Consider the following 17,730-nt stretch of genomic DNA (forward strand, 5'->3'; position numbering starts at 1 on the left):
GACAGTAGATGGGTGGGCAGCTGTAAATCTCAGGGCATCGGTGCCCAAAGGAATATTACACAGCCATCAAGGGTGTTCGTTATGAAGACCAAGCCCACAAGGGAACGTGCCGACAGCAAGGCTTTGCAGCTGGCAGGGCACAGGGTTTATCTGCGCCGTGATCCGTGCAAAGGGAAGCTGGAGTCTACGCATGTGTGAGACTGAGGGGCCTAAGGATGCCAGCCTGGTTCCCAAGGAGGGATGTTCTCATCTTTTCATCTTTATCTCTAGAAGCATGGCTTGTGCAATAAATAACGTCTTTCTTATCACAGGACCATGTTCCAGTAAATGAGGTCTGCCGCTCAAGTCTTACACCCTGACTCCCACCCACGGACTCGACATCCAACCAGAGAGAATGAGGGGGCCACGTGGGGCCCACAGCCTCCCCGAACTGAGAGGGTAAAGCCACCCAGCCTGAAACACTAGCTCTGGACATAGGCTGCTGCTGTGAGTTGGGAGAGAGACAAGGGCCAGAGGGCAGACGACGTCCCCGTCCTCCTCCCCGGGAGCTCTGGAAGGCGTATGACCCGGAGCTGGGTGGGACACTGGGAAATGGTCCCATTTTGAAGGGTTTGCTTTGGCCAAAGCACCAGCTGCATCGTAGCAGAGCCAAAGGTACCAAGAGGATCACACAGGTCTAGCAGAAGGCTCTGCTCTGCGCCAGGCTGGGGGGGGAGGGTGTCACAGCATGGGATCAGCATGCAAGGACAGGGAAGTACGATAACCAGACTGAAGAAGTTGGAGGGACAGGAGGGAGGATGGTGGGTGGAGACATGGGGAAACAGCCATGGATGGCTGCAGAACCGGTGAGCGAAGGCTCCATCCGGGAGGAAGCAAGAAGTCAAGAGAGGGAAGGGACTCAAGGGGCAGGAGAGGCATTCCAAGTGGAGGGGCCCAGACCTGGGGCACTCGCTGCGGCCCAGGGAGAGGCAGCCATGCCTTGCTAACCTTAGCACCAGCAGCTGTGGGTGGAGCAGAGCAGCCCCCGGGCTTCTCACCAAGCTGTGCACAGTCCAGTACCCTGCCAAGGGCAACTTAGAGCTAGCCCTGGCTTCCCCGTGCTCTGTCCCACAAACAGCCTTCTGTCCCGTGTCACAGAATAAGACACTGGGGTTCACAGGAGCTGATGTCAGAGTGATATGAGCAGAAACGCGGTCCCTGGGCTGTAGCATGTGAGTGCCGCCTTCCTCCGCCTCCCAGACACCCAGACACGCAACCTAGGCCAAGAGAGGGGAGCTTCATGTAGGACAGACCCTAGCCTGGCAGCTGCCCATAGCCATCAGTCAGCTCTGGACACTGCCTTTGCTGGGGTCCCACTAAAGGGAGCCTCCCCCACATCTCAGGTTCCCCCATCACAACCCCTCACTGGGGTCTGAGCAACACCTGGTTTCCGGGACAAGGGTTAGGAGTGGAGGGGAGCAGAGGGGTCCACTTCCTCTCAGAGAAGAGGGGCCAACAACCTCTGAGGCTGCACGGCCAGGTCTGAGTTTGCTGGCAACCCCTGCTCAAGGGGCTGGGTCAGAACCCCAGTGTCTCAAGCCAGGCACAGTTCAGGGTATTGACAGGCTCCGTAGGCGACCAGCCCTTGCCATTCATGTTCCCTGGCCGCTGGGCTCTCAGTGCCTGAGCCTGTGGCCTCTGACAGTATTCCCAGCGACCTTGCTCGGGCTGTCTCCAGTCAGTGGACTTGGCCTATGGCTGTCATCCCTCCAGGTGTGAAGAACTTCCCTCAGACCCCCTGGGATTGGCAGGGGGCACAGCGGCCCTGGGGCCTGCATGGCCTTCTGTGGCCCTCCACAGTAGGTCCTGTCCATGTAGCCTAGAGGGGTCAGCAAACCCTGGCTGCCAGTGTACAGAAAGGGCTCACAGTCCTTTGCTCTCCATCCCCATCCTAGGGTGGTGACAGCAAGTGCCCCCCCTCTATCCTGAGACCCAGACGGCAAGGATGTGGGTGCCATGGGGCTGAGCCACAGAGAACGTCAAGGCATGTGCAGTTCCGAGAGCCCCTGGAGGTGGCTGTCCACTGTAAGAAGGGCCAGGGTGAGGGTCGGGGTGGGGTGGGGTGGGCAGGTGCCCTTGTAACTCTGGTATGGTCTGGGACTGCCAAGAAGAGTCGGTCCCTATTCTGCCTTCCCAGACAGAGCCCCAATAAACCTGTAGTGTGGGGTCATGAGGATCGGCCACGGTCCGTGGGAGGGACAGCACCCGACAGGAGAGAGCGTGGCTGCTGCTGTCATTTTAAAGAGTGGCACACCAGAGAAAGACAGAGCTTGGGTGGAGGGTTTCTTATTGGGGGAAAGTGAGTGGAGACCTCTGGGGACAGGAGTAGCAGAAGAAAAAAGAGGCAGAGAGAGAGAGAGAGAGAGAGAGAGAGAGAGAGAGAGGCTGAGAAGCACAAAGAGAGAGAAGGATGGAGGTGGGCAGGGCCGCTTTACAGGGAACACAGTGAATGTGCACAGCTGGTACTCTTAGTGGCTGCAGCTGAGGGCGCATCCTGTCAGAGCCCCAAGGGCAGGCCAGCACAGATGCCTGAATACTGACAGTTGTGACCATCAACACCTCCGTCTAGGGAGGGGTTACACTCTGGCTATCTTATCTCACAGGCCGGGCCAGTGAGGCTTGTCTCAGTACCTTTGTGTGGCGGGTGGGGGAGCATGAGGACATTTTCCTAACTGAGCCATCTATGGTACCCTCCCCAGACATTGCCCGCAGGAACACCACAGCTGCCGTCAAGGGTGAGTACTGAGGAGGAGCCCCCATCTGCCAGCAGGACCAAACACAGCCTCAACCACACCCCTACCCCCACATTGCCAGTTACTCAACACCCTGACTCAGTCTCCCCTGATTACGCTACAAGTGGCCCCACCCCCCCCCAGGGCCACTCCCCAGATCCTTGGCATGTTGAAGCAGCAGCACCCCTAAATGGGTGATGTCTTCCTTAGACAAGAATCAGTGTCCCATGGGTTCCATGAGACTCACCCCAGGACCCTACCTGCCCATCATCCTGATGGCCAACAGTCAGACGACATAAGTGTCCCTCCACACCAGCCCCACCAGCAGAGAGAGGGTGCACCCTGCAGGGCCTCACTGGGGAGCTGCCTGGACTGACCTGCCACCCCCCTACAGTGCCCAGCCGACCAGCTTCCCACGGTGGCTCTGTGCCCCAGCCAGCATCCTGTGGCGGTTCCCTATTCCTGTGGCTGACTCTGTGTGTTCTGCTTGGAGTAGTGTTGGGCCTGTGCTGTGGCCGGGTCAAACCCATCACGGTAGTCCTGGAGGACCTCCGGGATTGGCTCCTCGTCCTCACCTTGCGCTTGAGGCGTGTAGTCCTTGCCCTGCTGCACCTGACACCTGGCTGAATGGCAACTTCACCTCTGAACATCGCTGGAGGGTGATGGTGGTGGAGGCCTAGGGTGGCTGGGGGCTTTGCGTGGGTGGAGCCCGGGCAGTAAGACTGACCCCAAGACAGCTCTGCTAGCCAATGCTCGACAAAGCCAGGAGCTCCAAGAGCCTGCTGAAGTAGATAAGTGGGAAAGGAACCCCTACTCCAGTCTGCACAGCCTGGGACCGTGGGATTTTAAGATTGTATCAGAGAAAGAACTCAACTATCGTGGCTGGGTATTCCTGTGCTCCTGCCCAGTCCTCCCTCTCGGATCCCTGGCCTGGATACTGCCATACATGCTAAACAGTTCTTTGAAGATGAGAGTCACCTGTGTCTGAGGGGCAGTTTGGGAGCAGGCCGCAAACTCCTGCTGCTTTGAGGATTGGGCCAGCTTCTGTCCCAGAGACGGTCTCAGGGGCCTTCCTCAGCAGTTCGTGGAGCCCCGTGGGTATCAGGGTCTACCCTCTGAGCACAGGTCTAATTCCTCCACATAACACCAGGGTCAGAGGTCACTGTGGTGTGGGGAGCGGAGTCCAGCTCTGAAGCCAGCTGCTCTCAGGACAAACGTATTTTTAAAAGATATTTTTAAACACGTTTGTTCTGAGAGGTTCCACTTCCTGGGCCACAGACAAGGCCAAGGCCATTAAGCCTGCCCACCAGCTGCAGATCCCGTGAGTCTTCTGAACCTGTGCAGACACAGCTCTGTCATGCATGCTGTAAGGTCAAGGGAAGCAAGTATACAGTAACAAACTCCGGGACCCCTAGACCTACCTGGGAGTGGGGGACCTGAACACAGCAAGGAGACCCAGTCAGACACCAGGAGGATCCACCAGGGGGTCCCTGCACCACCCCGGAACAAGCATCTGACCAGGGTTTGGGAGCCAGGGTGAGGGTTGTGGTTGTCCTTTTAAGATGTCTCTCTACTTACGTGGGCAGAAACAGATTCCGTATTCAGCTTCTTCAACCTCAGGATTATTACAGAAATGAGGGATGTGAGACAGTTGTTGAGGAATCCCTCCAGGGCCAAGCATGCTCATCTAAGCACCAGAGTACACCCTCTTACCCCCACAACCCACAGGTCCTTTGTAGCTGTCACTCATGAGAATTGGGGGGAGGGACCCACCATGCCCGCAAGACCACATCTCCCCAGCAAGATGTGCCCATATTCCTAACTCACTGAGGTGCCATCTACCCCCCTCTGGCCTCAGGGACTCCACACAATGGTCTCCAACTATGATGCATGGGGACACAGTCAGGGAGGGCCCAGTGGAGAGAAAGCCTGCTTCCAGGAATAGTCTAGAGAGGACAAGCCTGGGAAGCCACACGCCAGGGTCAGCCATCACCATGGTTACTGCTGCCTGCACCGGCCCAGCTGCCCCAGGACCCATTCCATCTCATTCCACCCTGGTAAAAGACAGGCTCATTACTGGCCTGTATTCCAGATATGGAAACAGACACTTAGGGACAAGACAGAAAACTGTGAGGTCTCTCTTCCATCCCTGCTTCTAGAAAGGGGATTAGTCACCCCATGTTTTACAACAAGAGAGCCAAGGCCTCCCATCTCACAGCCTGCATCTGCTGCAAAGGCCACAGAAAAAAGTGTGTCCAGCTCTGTGGGGACCACAAAACTCTACCCTAGCTAGTTTGGGGCTTTCATTTTTCTTTGTTTCCTTTTTACAGTGCAAACCCAGCACAGCTAGGCGAATGGTCGGCCACTGTGTTACAGCACCAGCCCTATTTTGTTTTAGAATAAATGTTCCAAGACATACACAGAGATACATGTGCCTAAGAGATGCCATTAAAAAGCCATCCCCATGCCTGGGGGGTGCCGTAGTGTGGGGGTGCTCAAGAGTCCAACTCCTTAAATGCAGAGGCATGAAAGGCCACCCGTGAACATCTGGAAACTGAACAGACCAAGACTGTTTAAGTCATAAACAAACAGCTGGAGCCTCAGAGTCCGGGGCTGGGAGGCGAGGCCTGAAGTGGTTGGTAAAGACACAAACACCTCATCCACACAGCATCTTCCATGTCTGGTCTTTATTTTGATATTTTGACTTGAGAATCAGACACATGGAGGCTTAGGACTCATCACTATCGGCGTCACCAGGAAGACAGCCACAAGGGCTGCCCTGGGACAAGATGGGGAAGGGCAGAGGCATCGGGGCAGCCTGGGGACCATTCTGCAGCCTCTGCCTGTCTCTTGCCATCCATCCGAGACAGGCGCCCCTGACGGTCCAACACTCCTAGGCCAGAGGCCCTTCCCCAGGAGTCCCCGGGACATTGACATCTGGGGACAAGTAGTCTAGGCATCTGTAGGAGAGTAAAGGTCTCTCTAGATTTGACCAGGTCCCAGACCAACTCCAAGAATCCCCAAGAGGCAGCTGCCAACAGCAGGCCTACATCTGAGGCAGATCCTAGGCCCCAGGGACCCCGCCCGCCTCCTGTTCCTTCAGGTCCTAAGAGGCTACAGCGTTAGTGTGGACGTAAGGCAGAAGATGAAGAAGGAGCCAACCCTAGGAAGGGTCTCAGGGCTAGACAGTGTTCCCATGTCCCACAGATGAGGGCTGGTGTGACAGTCTGGAAAAAGAGACCAGGTCATTCTGCAAACCTCAAAACAGTTCTCCAGCATCCACACCTCCTCCTGGGAGCTCAGCCAGGTCACCAGCCCCCGCAGAAGGTGGGGTTGTCAGTCTACCTGGAGCTGATCTCCCCAGATAGGCATCCCCTTGCACAGCATCGTGACCATCCTTGTTGGCTTCAATTCTTAGGGCCCAAGCGATCCCCCTCAGGCCCTCACAGTGAGCCTGGGCCCACACCATCCACTGGAGTTGGACAGTGGGCTGACACAGGCCAGGGTCACCTTGCCTGATGGAAGAATGGCATTGCAGCACAACTTCGGACTAGGTCCAAGAACACTAAACGTGCTCACTGAGATACAGGTGGGCTGGGCCTCTTCCCACATGGGGGCCCCACCCCTGGGACACAGAGGACCATGCCACCTAGAAAGCCTGGGGGGGGCTCTCCTACCACAGCAAGCAGCCCCAGACATCCTCACATGCAGAGGACAGAGTGCAGCCCAGGGTCCCACATCCCTACCAGGATCCTCCACCTGCTGCTATGGGGGGGCGGTGCCTTCTGGGGACCTTAGATGAAGATGGTATGGGCTGAAAGACGGTCCCCTCTGGGAGGGGCAGGGACTTGGGTGCTGGGGCCTGTGGCGGTGCCAAATGGCTGCTAACCCAGCGCCATCACCTCTGCTCTGCAGTCACACTCCCATGCACACACATGCTCACATACATGCACATATATGGGCAAACGGCCACGCAGAAGCGGAGTGTGGATCACACTAACCAAGGCCAGGCCAAGAAGCCAGAAGGCACCCCATCCCCTAGTCTCTGGTCTCTGCGCCATCACTGTCAGGCTCTCCATGGGAATACAAGCTGTCTGCTCTTGGTGGGAGGGGCCAAGGGACACATGCAGAGCTGCATCGGCCAGCCTGGGTGGGGCTCCAGCCTAGATGACAGCGCTCTTCTCCCCCTGGAAGGAGGTGCGGGAGGCTGGTCTGGACAGCAGCAGCTCCTTCTCATGAACCAGGCTGTCCAACAGGTCTTCCTGGCGATAGTTGTGGTAAACCTTCAGGAACGCCAGGGTGGTGATCGCCAGCCAGGCCAGCCATGACGCCCACAGACCAAACTGCACAGAAGACAGAGCAGCATGAGTGTGTGTGTGTGGGGGGGGGGGGTTGCTCATTGTCCCTGCGCACTATACCCACCTCCCAACTCTTGCTCTGCAGCCAAGGGAAAGGCGCTCTAAGGCTAGAGGCCGGCCACGCACACCCACACCTGGCGTATTCTCCACAGTGACTGTTATGTCCAATGCCTGCAGGAACCCAGGTCTGCACAGAGGCTTGGGGGGCCCCTGCCATTCCCACCCGAACTGACGAGCCTCTTCCCGCCCCGACCCACAGGGATCTAAGGAATGCCTACAGATCAGGGAGCCCCTCTAGTCAGGGGGATAAATTGACCTTTAGCTGCGATTTCCAAACAGCTGATAGAGAAACAATGAAATCAGTTCCTGGTCTGCACTGCATCAACCTGATTCTCACTTGAGCGTGTTTGTCCTCAGACTGCGCACGCCTCTGTCTAATTGGTCCAAATTAGTTCTAAAACACCCGAAGCTAAAGTTGCGTGAAGGTCCCTTTGACCATCTCAGCTCATCTCTGCAAAGAACGTCAGGACTTCCGAGGGCTTTGGGCAGTGACACGCATCGTCTCAGTTCAGCCTCTGACAAACCAGAGCCTCCAGAAGGTAGACTGGGGCATGGAAGGACGCCACGGAGGGCGAAAGCCCCGTGTGTGTGGGAAGGGACAGATGTCCATGCTCAGCCCCCCCTCCAGGTGCCCCTAGCCTGCACCACCTGCCTGGGGCACAAATGCAGCCTTCAAAGGACAGAAAATCCTAAAGCTTCCCCAGGGCCCTCAGCTACCAATGTGTACCCATAGTCTAAAAGTCACATGAAAGGTAGGGCAAGGTGGGGCCAGAAATCTCCCCAGGGCAGGTCCCCCATTTCACCCCAGACAGCACCAGGTGGCCCGCCTGAACACTAGGAGCCAGACCAGAATCCAAACCCTGTCCTCCAGACAACTCCAGATCCTAAACACCCCACATCCTGTATTCCCTTCCCCCCTCTTCCTCCCCACCCACTCAGCACTTCCCACCCCCTGGCCCCTGAGCTGGCTGTCCATGAGTTACCCATGCCTTCTCTTGCCACACACACACACACACACACAGACACACCGCTGTCCTAGCCCCCAGGACGGGGGATTTCTCCTGCTGCTCCCACAGGCTGTAACCCCCCCCCCCCCCCCCCCCGTGAGTCTGTTTCCTTGCCTGGGATCAGGAGTCTGTCTTGTCTGTTGTGGTCCCCACCCCCACCCCCAACACCGCCATTTCTCTTCCCCACCTAAAAGCCCACCTACCTGGGCGATAGCAAACTGGCGGTAGAAGGCGGAGTTGTCCACATTCAGCTCCAAGTCTATGTCCTGGAACTTCTCGCAGCTAAAACAGCATAATGCAAAGTGGCTGGTGATGTGTGAGTCCCTGGGCCAAAAGGCAGCAAGCACCAAGCTGGGGAGCAGAGACTACTTCCCCCCAAAAGTGAGGGGCGTTTTATGTCAACTTGACACAAGCTAGTTATCTGAGGGAACCTCAATTGAGAAAAGGCTTCCATAAGATCGGGCTGCAGGCAAGCCTGTAAGACATTTTCTTAATTAATGGTCAATGGGGGAGGGTCCAGACCAGTGTGGGTGGGGCCATCCCTGGGCTGGGGGTCCCGGGTTCTATAAAAAATGCAGGCTGAGCAAGCCATGGGGAGCAAGCCAGTAAGCAGCTCCCTCCATGGCCTCTGCATCAGCTCCTGCCTCCAGGTCCCTGGCCTGCTTGAGCTCCAGGCTTGACTTCCTTTGATGATGAACTATGACGTGGAAATAAATGTAAGCTGAATAAAGCCTTTCCTCCCCAAGTTGCTTTGGCCGTGGTGTTTCATCACAGTGACCCTAAGACAGAGAGGGGCAGTCCCCAGGGGGACTAGAGGCAGATGCCTCCAGGGACTGCACTGGGAGTCAGCTTTGACCTCTGTTGGGTGGAAGAGGACGGCTTCAAGGAAGGGTCCCTGGACACATGGGCCAGCCTCAACTATGTTGTTGCTGGGGGTCTGAGATGGGAGTGGTGGCCCCAAGCCACGTGTGATGCTGTGGGCTACTGGGCCAGAGAAAGAGGAGCTTGATGTTGAGTAGGAGCAACAGATGGGGGGCACAGGTGGGCAAAGCCTCAGCCTGGGGATGGGAGTCAGGAAGAAAAGCATCACGGGGTCCAGGGAAGGGGTGGGCCCTGTAGGGAGGGGCTTGGCGAAGCAGGGCCCAGGCATACCTGTGGTGCACAGCGCCCTTGTCCGTGATGGTGTCACACCACATGGTGAAGCCCACACTCACAATGGTGCTGGCAATGAAGACCAGGAAAACCACAAAGACGCTGACCAGGAGGTTCAGGAAGGCGTAGAAGAAGGAGCTGCGGGTGGCCAAGAGAAAGATGCTAGGGAGCCATTCAGCACCCACCCCCACCCACGCCAGTCACTCCCATTGACCACAGAGAGGGGACGCACTCCCCGGTTTCTGGTGAGCACTTGGGGTCCTGATGGGGCTGAATGGGGCTTGAAGGGCCTGCTGGGTCCTGATGGGGCTGAATTTGGGGTCCTGATGGGGCTGAATGGGGCTTGAAGGGCCTGCTTCCTTCTCTGCTGCTATCAAGCAGCCTGTCTTGTTCTCTCATGGACCCAGAGCCAGGTCTTGCCACTACTGCTGTACTGGAGAATCAGGCCAAGACAAGAACCCCAGATCGTAATTCCCACAGCCTAGGAGCCAGCACACACACTGAAAACACAAGGCCCCTTCTAAGGCCACCTACTCACACACACTCACAGCTATGGGTGTGTGTGTCCGCTCAAATACATAGGTTGAAACCCCAAAGCCCAGGGTGTGAGCTCCAGACCCTCTAATCCCTAAGCAGAGAAGGGTACAATATAAGAAAAGCCCCGTCCATTCCCCTCTGCTGCCCGAGGGCCAGCCTGACTCCACACATGTTAACAGGAAAGGGGGCATGTGGGAGTTATGGCTCCACCATACTCTCCAGGGTCACCCGAACCGTGGGAGATTCATAGCACAGAGTGTGGCAGTCAACAAAGGAGCCTGCCCACGTCCAGCCCGGACAAAAATGGCTTCACAATGGGAAACTGACACATGAGACTTTAAGAAGTGGCTGCCCTGCCCTGCCCTGCCTGGCAGCCACGTGCGCTTCTGGCTGACGGGTTTGTCCATTAATGAGTTCGTTCCACAAGCCTTCTTGACCATTCGCCAACCCAGTGCTGGACACGAGGGCCACGGCTTAGAACAGTGTAACCCTGACTACTCAAGATAAATAAGCTAAGAGTAACTCAGGTCATGTCACCAACTCACCACCCGTGACAGCCAGCTGTCAGCAGGTGGAAGCACCTGATGCCTCCTGGGATCACACGGAGCTTCCGGGGAAGGACACACCGTGTTGATGACTATTGGGCTGATTGACAGCAACAAACCCCAGGCATGAGCTGTGACAGACAGCTCATGGTCACAGCATCAAGGACAGACAAGGAGTGATGCCCTGCCATTGCTACACAACCCAGGGCTTGGAGGACCAAGTTCAGTGGGCAGCAAAGGCCTGTGCAGCGTCTACTGCCCACTCACTGCCCGCTCAGCCTGGGCTTGCTGACTCTGCCTATCCGCGCGTGGATCCCCCCGGCACACATGCCAGTCCTTGGCCCTGCCCACCTGACACCTACACTGGTTCACCCTTACCCAAAGGCTGGCCCAGGAGCCAAGGCAGGACCTGATGTCCACTGCTTCTGTGTGGTTACAGCAGGGGCTTGGTGCCTTCCTCTCCCAGCACGGAGCAGAGCAAAGACTGGATACACTTTGTTCCAGGTCGGGGCGGGGAAATGGAAAGGGGAACTTAGCTTTCGGGGGTTGCCTTGGGCTAGCGTGATCTTTTCCACAGGATTCCTCGGTCCCCCTGACCAGGAGTGATGACAAAGACATTGTGGTCCTGTGGTAGCGGGGTGCACGTGCGTGCGTGCGTGCGTGGGTGCGTGGGTGCGTGCGTGCGTGCGTGCGTGCGTGCGTGCGTGCGTGCGTGTGTGTGTGTGTGTGTGTGTGTGTGTGTGTGTGTGTGTTTTGTTGTTATTTTTTCTTTGTTTTTGTCAACTTGACCCAAGCTAGGGTCAACTGAGAAAATGACTCCACCAAACTGGCCTGTAGCCAAATCGATGGGGCATTTTCTTGATTAACGATTGATACAGCAATGCTACCCTACTCAAGCCAGTGCCACCTCTGGGCAGGGGGCCCTGGGTTGTATAAAAAGCATGCCATGGGTAACAAATCATCTTTTCTTCCATGTCCCTACCTCCCTTCACGATGGATGAACTAAATGATGTGAAATGAAATAACCCTGTTCCTTCCTCCCCGAGTTGGGTACTAAGAGCCCCCTCCCATGGATCACTGTGGAAACCGGGGAGCTCGTGTGGGTGAAGGACCAAGAACAAGCAGCCCGCACACTCCGGGGTGCTCGCTTACCACCCCACACTGTCCCAGGACAGACCTGGACTAGGCTGAGCTGAAAAGGACCCGCTGCCCTCCCAGACCCTCAGTGAGCTCACTTAAGCTGTACCCAGGCTTAAAGTTATTATTGCCAGGAACTTAGGGTGTACAGAGTGGGATCTAGACAGCTGGAGACTGAAGCTGGGGTACTTCCATGCCCACCCACAGACAGACAAGGACACCTCAGCCCATGGAACTCTCTCTCCAGTAGCCTGTGAGTGGAGGATGTCGGGAGCTCATCCAGGCCCATGTGGTCATGCTGCCCCCACCAGGGAAAATGGGGTGATCAAGGGCAGCCAGAGCCAAGTCTCCACAGGCAGAAGCAAGGACACAGGCCTGTCCATGCACAGAAATCCATCTCATGGCACGGCTGAGAACTGAGGACTTTGGGCTCCTCCTAGGGAACATCTGTCCCTCCCCCGTTGGACAGCTTCCTGTAGTCTTCCCTGGTGGAGCATCCCAACTGTTGCCTCCCACTGGCCTTTCTGAGGGTTGAGCTGGCCACGGTGCAGACAGCAAGGCGAGACCAACCACAGCCCAGCATCACGTCATGTGTGTCTCAGAGGCAGCAGCGCAGAGTTCCCAGACCCTAGATAGTGCAGGACATGCATCTGGCTAGCCCATGTCCCTGAAGTGAGGCCAGCACAGCAGATCTGAGACACAGGAACTCTGAGTCCAGCTGCCAGCCCACCACACTGAGCCACCACCAGCCAGAAGCCTCCAGCCAGAAGTCACCAGCCAGAAGTCTCCAGCCAGAAGCCTCCAGCCAGAAGTCACCAGCCAGAAGTCTCCAGCCAGAAGCCTCCAGCCAGAAGTCTCCAGCCAGAAGTCTCCAGCCAGAAGCCTCCAGCCAGAAGTCTCCAGCCAGAAGTCTCTAGCTCTTCTAGGTTAGTTTTGGTTTTGCGGTTTTTGTTTTGTTTGGTTTTTTTCTTGATGTAACATGCTGGACCTTCTAGATCTCCAAAGAACTTGATTTGCATAAGGCCACACCTGGATCCTATTTCCTAGATTTACAATGTTACTCTTCCCTGTCCCTGAACACAATCACCAAGGACAGGACCACATGGGCAGTGGGTGGGAAGGGACAGAACACACAGGGTTAACCCATCTTCCTCTCACTGCATCTCAGTGTGCCCAGCCTTGGATGTGCTGTCTCCATGGCGACAGCTATCCTGGGAAGCCCTGGGAGCAATTTGAAGGCTGAGCGACAGGTGTAAGCAGGCAGATGGGTTACATTAAGTCAATGCTTCCTGGTCCTTCACTCACAGACTGCTACCAGCCCCAGCTCAAAGGGATGCTCTAGCGCAAAGCTTCAGGCGATAGCTCACCCGGGTCCTCCTTCTCCCTGAGGGTGCATTCCTGAAACTATAGGTACCAGGGATCATCCACTGAAATAGTACACCACCCTCTGCAATGCTGCCCGGACCCTGTCTCTCTACACCCTATGTCTGAGCAGCCTGAACCTGCTTAGCATGGCAAGCATGCCCTATAGAAGGAAAATCTCATTCCATTACCACTGCGTATGACCCATATGTTCAGCGCCAACCAACAGAGTCCCTGAGGAGGCTACATGGCGACACTCTACCTCAGTGCTGACTGGGAGGTACCTTGGTGGCATCTGGGGCTGGCACCTGACCTCAGAATCAGAGAGCGCCTGGAACAGAACCAGACAAGCCCTCTAAATCCAGGGACTGGCAAGCCTGGCACCTGTCCTCCACAGGCTGGACATCCAGTGCCCCTACAGGTCACTGCCTACCACATGAGCTCACTGTAAATGCCTGTCCTGCCTCCTTGAGCCTCTTGAGTTCCCTTTGATGGCCTGCCACTACACAGTCTGACTGGCAATTTTGTTGGAATCACTGTGCCCTCTCTCTCTCCACAGGGCACCTTACTCATTGCTAGCCTAGCATCTGCAGACTCAACCTCCCCAGGGGCACTGAAGAGCTGACTCGACTCTTGGCCAAGTCATGAATCTACAATCATAATAGAGCCGGCATCGTGGCCACAAAATTGCAAGCCTCCTGGTCCAGACATTTTTCTGTCCCTCTCCATTGTGTGATGACACTCCCAGTTTCTGTGCTGGCCTGAGGACGAACTGAGAAGGTGTGTTTGTACTGCCTCATCCCCCAGGTGATGATGGGTGTACCTGGCCTGGGGTGGCTCACCATCCATCCCCCGGGTGATGATGGGTGTACCTGGCCTGCGGTGGCTCACCACCCATCCCCCGGGTGATGATGGGTGTACCTGGCCTGCGGTGGCTCACCACCCATTCCCTGGGTGATGATGATGGGTGTACCTGGCCTGCGGTGGCTCACCACCCATCCCCCGGGTGATGATGATGGGTGAACCTGGCCTGGGGTGGCTCACCACCCATCCCCCGGGTGATGACGGGTGTACCTGGCCTGGGGTGGCTCACCAGACCTGTGCCCCTATTAAGCACTGACAGCACAGTTGGCTGACTGCCATCTGGACTATACTGGGGACAGGGAGAAGGACAGCAGCCAGACAGCCACGTGGCCCTTGCCAATAATGCCTGGTAGCCAAGCAGGATTATCTATATGTCAGATGTCCCTGAGAAGACAAGGCTAGTCTATAGAAGCCTGGACAGAGGTCAAGCATGGTTAAAATCGGGTAAGCACTAAGAACTGAAGCAGAGAACAAGGAACCCCAATTCTTCCACAAGAGGGAGTGGGAACCGCCCAGACCTCACCGCTGGTGCGGGTCAAGCCCGTGCTGGTTCTCTTCAATTCAAAGTGTATGGTATGCCAAGTCACCTACAGTCTCCCAAATCCTGCCACCGGCCTCAGCTGATTGTGTGAAGAAGGCCACGGGACCTGTCCGTGCGTCAGTCCCCCTGGTGCACAGCAAAAGAGGCCTGGGTGGCCGGAACCCTCAAGCCTTTCTCTTGTGTCTTTAAGGTGGCTTGCGAAGGTCACTCACTGGGCAGATGAACACCCACAGTGACAAAAGGGAGAGGCGGGGGCCCGGGCCTGCAGCCTGATTGGTGCAGAACAGTCTGCCCTGTGCAACCATGGCTGCCACCTGCAAGCTCTTCGGGTCCTCACCTCAGCCTCTGGTCGTCCACACCCCGGGTTCTCTCTAGAGAGCTGCTCTCTGGCTCACCTGACTAGGCCATGTGCGCCATGAGGCTGCCTCTCTGGGGAGGAAACCCAAAGGGACACAGGATGTGTCTGAGCCACCAAGTCATGGCCCTACCTTTCCACCAGCCACTGCCATGTCTCCTGTCTCAGGGTGCTACCCTGCCCCAATCTGCACACTGGGAGGTGACTCCCAGTTTGGTGACAAGACTCTCAAGCTCATGTGGACAGTGGAAGGCTGAGGGACAAGGAGGGGTCCTGAAGAGGGTCAGGGCTCTGTCCTCCAGCTGACATGGCCTCACCCTAGACAGAACCTCAGCCTCACAGGCAGGAGTTGGTCCTCATCATTTGGCGGCTCCTAGGACCATCCCAGGCTTCCACTAGACTCCTGGGGAAAACCTTAGCATAGTGAGTCGAACTGTATCGCCTCAAAGCTACATCCAAGTCCTAACCTTCATACCTGTGGACGTGGCTGCCTTAGGAGACCCAGAGGATAGAAACGGGCTATTCGGGGACACTGGAGTGATCCAGCCCCGAGCTAAAGGACACACAGAGAGCTGGAGTCACCAGGTACAAATGTAAGAAGGGCTGCCACAGACCCACTCTCAGGACACTTTGATTCTAGACTTGCAGACAAACACAGACACACACACACACACAGAGGCACATACACACACACACAGACAGACACACATACATAGACACACACAGACACATACACACACAACACATACACACACACACTCACACAGAGGCACATACACACACACACACATACAGACACACATACATAGACACACACAGACACATACACACATAACACATACACACACACACTCACACAGACACATACACACACAATACATACACACATACACATACACTCACACACACATACACACAACACACACATACACACACATACAACATACATACACACAGACAGACACACACAATACATACACACATACATACACACATACACTACACACACACATACACACACACATACATACACATAACAGACACACATACAGACACACACAAATACATACACATACATTCACACACACACACAATACATGCCTTCAGACAAGGCCAGAGTGCCAGGAGTGAGCTTAAGGAACTTCCCAGCCACCCTCTGTTATCTTTTCCCAAGATGGGGCGGCGGGAATAGAAAACTACCCCCTCTTCTCAAAGAGTGGTCCCTTTCCCCATTCGCGGGAGAGGGGTGTAGGCCCAAGGCTGCTGCAAGTGGTCCCAGGTTCGCAGGGAGTGTGGCCTAGCTGAGCCAGAGCCCGGCCTGTGACCGTGACTGTGCAACATCTGTACCCCAAGAAGTCAGGGCCCAGAAGCTGGACTGAGGCTCACTCTAGGAGCAGAAGGAGATCATGAGGGCTGGGCAGATGGCCTCATGGCCCCGGGCCTGTGTGAAGACAAAGGGCAGTCTGCTTGGAAGTGGTGAGGCTGCGCGTTGACACCTGCAGGCCTCTGCAGCAGAAGAGGTGAGGCACTCATGCCCCAAGGAGAAAGGACCTGGTAGGGAGCCAGGAGGCGCGTGAGTGCTGCGTGTGTCTGTGCTGGGCCGCTGAGAGGCCCCCACTTACCCCTCATGTCCCTTGCAGAGGAAGAAGAGCGTGCGCCATGCGTGCGCAGCGGCCAGCAGCAGCGACAGGAGGCTGGCGAGCAGGCTGAAGCGGCAGGCGGCCGGCGGGCCCCATTCCTGCACGGTGAAGCGCTCCCGCGCTTGCATCGTCAGGTTGGCGCTCAGCCACATACCCTCGGTAAAGAGCAGGCAGCGGCCGCGAAAGTCGTGGCCGTTCTCGGACAGCGGCACCACCACCACAAAGCTGAACAGGAAGGCCAGAAAGTAGCAGACGCACTGCGCGAAGAGAAAATTGTTGAGCGCCATGGCGGTGCCAGGACGAGAGGGGCGGCCGGGGAGGCCGCGGGCAGAGAATGCGACCACGCCAGGAGCCGGGCCGCGAGTCTCCGGCACCGCACAGGCCTGGCCCGAACCGCACGGGAGGCTGCGCAGTGACGGCGCCCGCGGGTCTCCTGCGTTGCGCGCAGACGCGTGCGCACCGGCCAGACGTGGGGCGCGCCTGCGGTCAGCACCGCGGACAGCTCCCGCTGCGGCGCGGCTTAGACTGGCGGGCTGCATCCCACGCGGGACAAGACCAGACTGCCTTGATGGAGATGTGCCATGGGAACCTGGCAGGGGCGCGAGCATCCCTAACTCAGCTTGCGGGGAGACCTGACTCTGTCAGTAATGGAACCAGCAGTTAGTAGCTAAGGAGGATGGAGACAAATTTGCAGTGCAGACTGTGGTGACTCCTTTGCCAAGGCCTTTGTGAAGAGTATGGAGGCAGAGTTAGGTCAATAGGGATCGAGACAGAAAGCAGGGATGGTCAGGTAACCCTGGGCTGGAGCAGGTCTGTGAGCTGTTTGTACTCTGAGAGCCATGCCCTCAACCCCACACAGTGGGGCCCTCCAGCCTGCATTTGTAAGATAAATAATGGCTGCCCTGGGCACCTCATTAAGACCTCTTTGCTGAGATGAAGCTGCTGGTGCATTAATTAATAGAATTAATGACTTTTCTAGTTTCCCTTAAGACCAAGTAACCGTTAGTCCAATTCCCAGAATGAACAAGCCCTAGAGCCCTCCTTCTGGATATAGATTACATCAGCACTTTTTCTTCTTCTTGGCTGCAACACTAAATCCTTTTTGTTTTATTGTTGCTGAAATATGCACTTGTTTTTCCTTTCAACAAATGTGTATATCTGTAATGTAAAGACACCAAGTTCCCTCCTCTTCCCACCACCCTGTCACCACTTGAGACAATTTGATGTCTACTTATCCAGACATTTTGCACATAAGCACACACGGTGATTCGTCCATCCAACAATGTGCAGCAGACATTGTTCCCTGCCTGCACAAGCAGCTCTGTGGTAGTCTTTTAAGTAACTGTGTAACGCTCTGTAATAATGACTCTTCTGGAGTGTGTGTGACTATCCCTGGGACAG

At 56.2% G+C, this 17,730-nt stretch overlaps 2 protein-coding genes across 2 annotated transcripts; one reads left to right on the top strand and one right to left on the bottom strand.

Moving 5' to 3' along the window:
- Positions 1-313: 313 nt before the first annotated feature.
- Positions 314-3,398, top strand: CUNH14orf180 (chromosome unknown C14orf180 homolog). Its single transcript, XM_051196402.1, has 4 exons — positions 314-438; positions 1,935-2,064; positions 2,739-2,774; positions 3,166-3,398. The coding sequence occupies exons 1-4, from the start codon at positions 328-330 to the stop codon at positions 3,396-3,398; spliced, it is 510 nt and encodes a 169-aa protein (XP_051052359.1). The 5' UTR covers positions 314-327.
- Positions 3,399-6,869: 3,471 nt separating this feature from the next.
- Positions 6,870-16,883, bottom strand: Tmem179 (transmembrane protein 179). Its single transcript, XM_051196682.1, has 4 exons — positions 16,312-16,883; positions 9,349-9,486; positions 8,400-8,478; positions 6,870-7,114 (listed from the first exon to the last, which is right to left on the bottom strand). The coding sequence occupies exons 1-4, from the start codon at positions 16,866-16,868 to the stop codon at positions 6,935-6,937; spliced, it is 954 nt and encodes a 317-aa protein (XP_051052639.1). The 5' UTR covers positions 16,869-16,883; the 3' UTR covers positions 6,870-6,934.
- Positions 16,884-17,730: the final 847 nt, after the last annotated feature.

This window comes from Phodopus roborovskii, unplaced genomic scaffold, assembly GCF_943737965.1.
Source record: "Phodopus roborovskii unplaced genomic scaffold, PHOROB, whole genome shotgun sequence".
In the NCBI taxonomy this organism is placed as follows: domain Eukaryota; kingdom Metazoa; phylum Chordata; class Mammalia; order Rodentia; family Cricetidae; genus Phodopus; species Phodopus roborovskii.

What these genes read in the sequence shown, in the direction of transcription:
- CUNH14orf180 (XM_051196402.1), top strand. Translation starts at nt 328, where the DNA reads ATGAGGTCTGCCGCTCAAGTCTTACACCCTGACTCCCACCCACGGACT. An exon ending in AGCCTCCCCGAACTGAGAGG is followed by an intron (nt 439 to 1,934) that starts GTAAAGCCACCC and finishes TCCCCATCCTAG; the next exon opens with GGTGGTGACAGCAAGTGCCC. An exon ending in CACCACAGCTGCCGTCAAGG is followed by an intron (nt 2,775 to 3,165) that starts GTGAGTACTGAG and finishes ACCCCCCTACAG; the next exon opens with TGCCCAGCCGACCAGCTTCC.
- Tmem179 (XM_051196682.1), bottom strand. Translation starts at nt 16,868, where the DNA reads ATGCAGCCCGCCAGTCTAAGCCGCGCCGCAGCGGGAGCTGTCCGCGGT. An exon ending in AAGGGCGCTGTGCACCACAG is followed by an intron (nt 8,479 to 9,348) that starts GTATGCCTGGGC and finishes ATGCTGTTTTAG; the next exon opens with CTGCGAGAAGTTCCAGGACA. An exon ending in GCCAGTTTGCTATCGCCCAG is followed by an intron (nt 7,115 to 8,399) that starts GTAGGTGGGCTT and finishes TCTTCTGTGCAG; the next exon opens with TTTGGTCTGTGGGCGTCATG.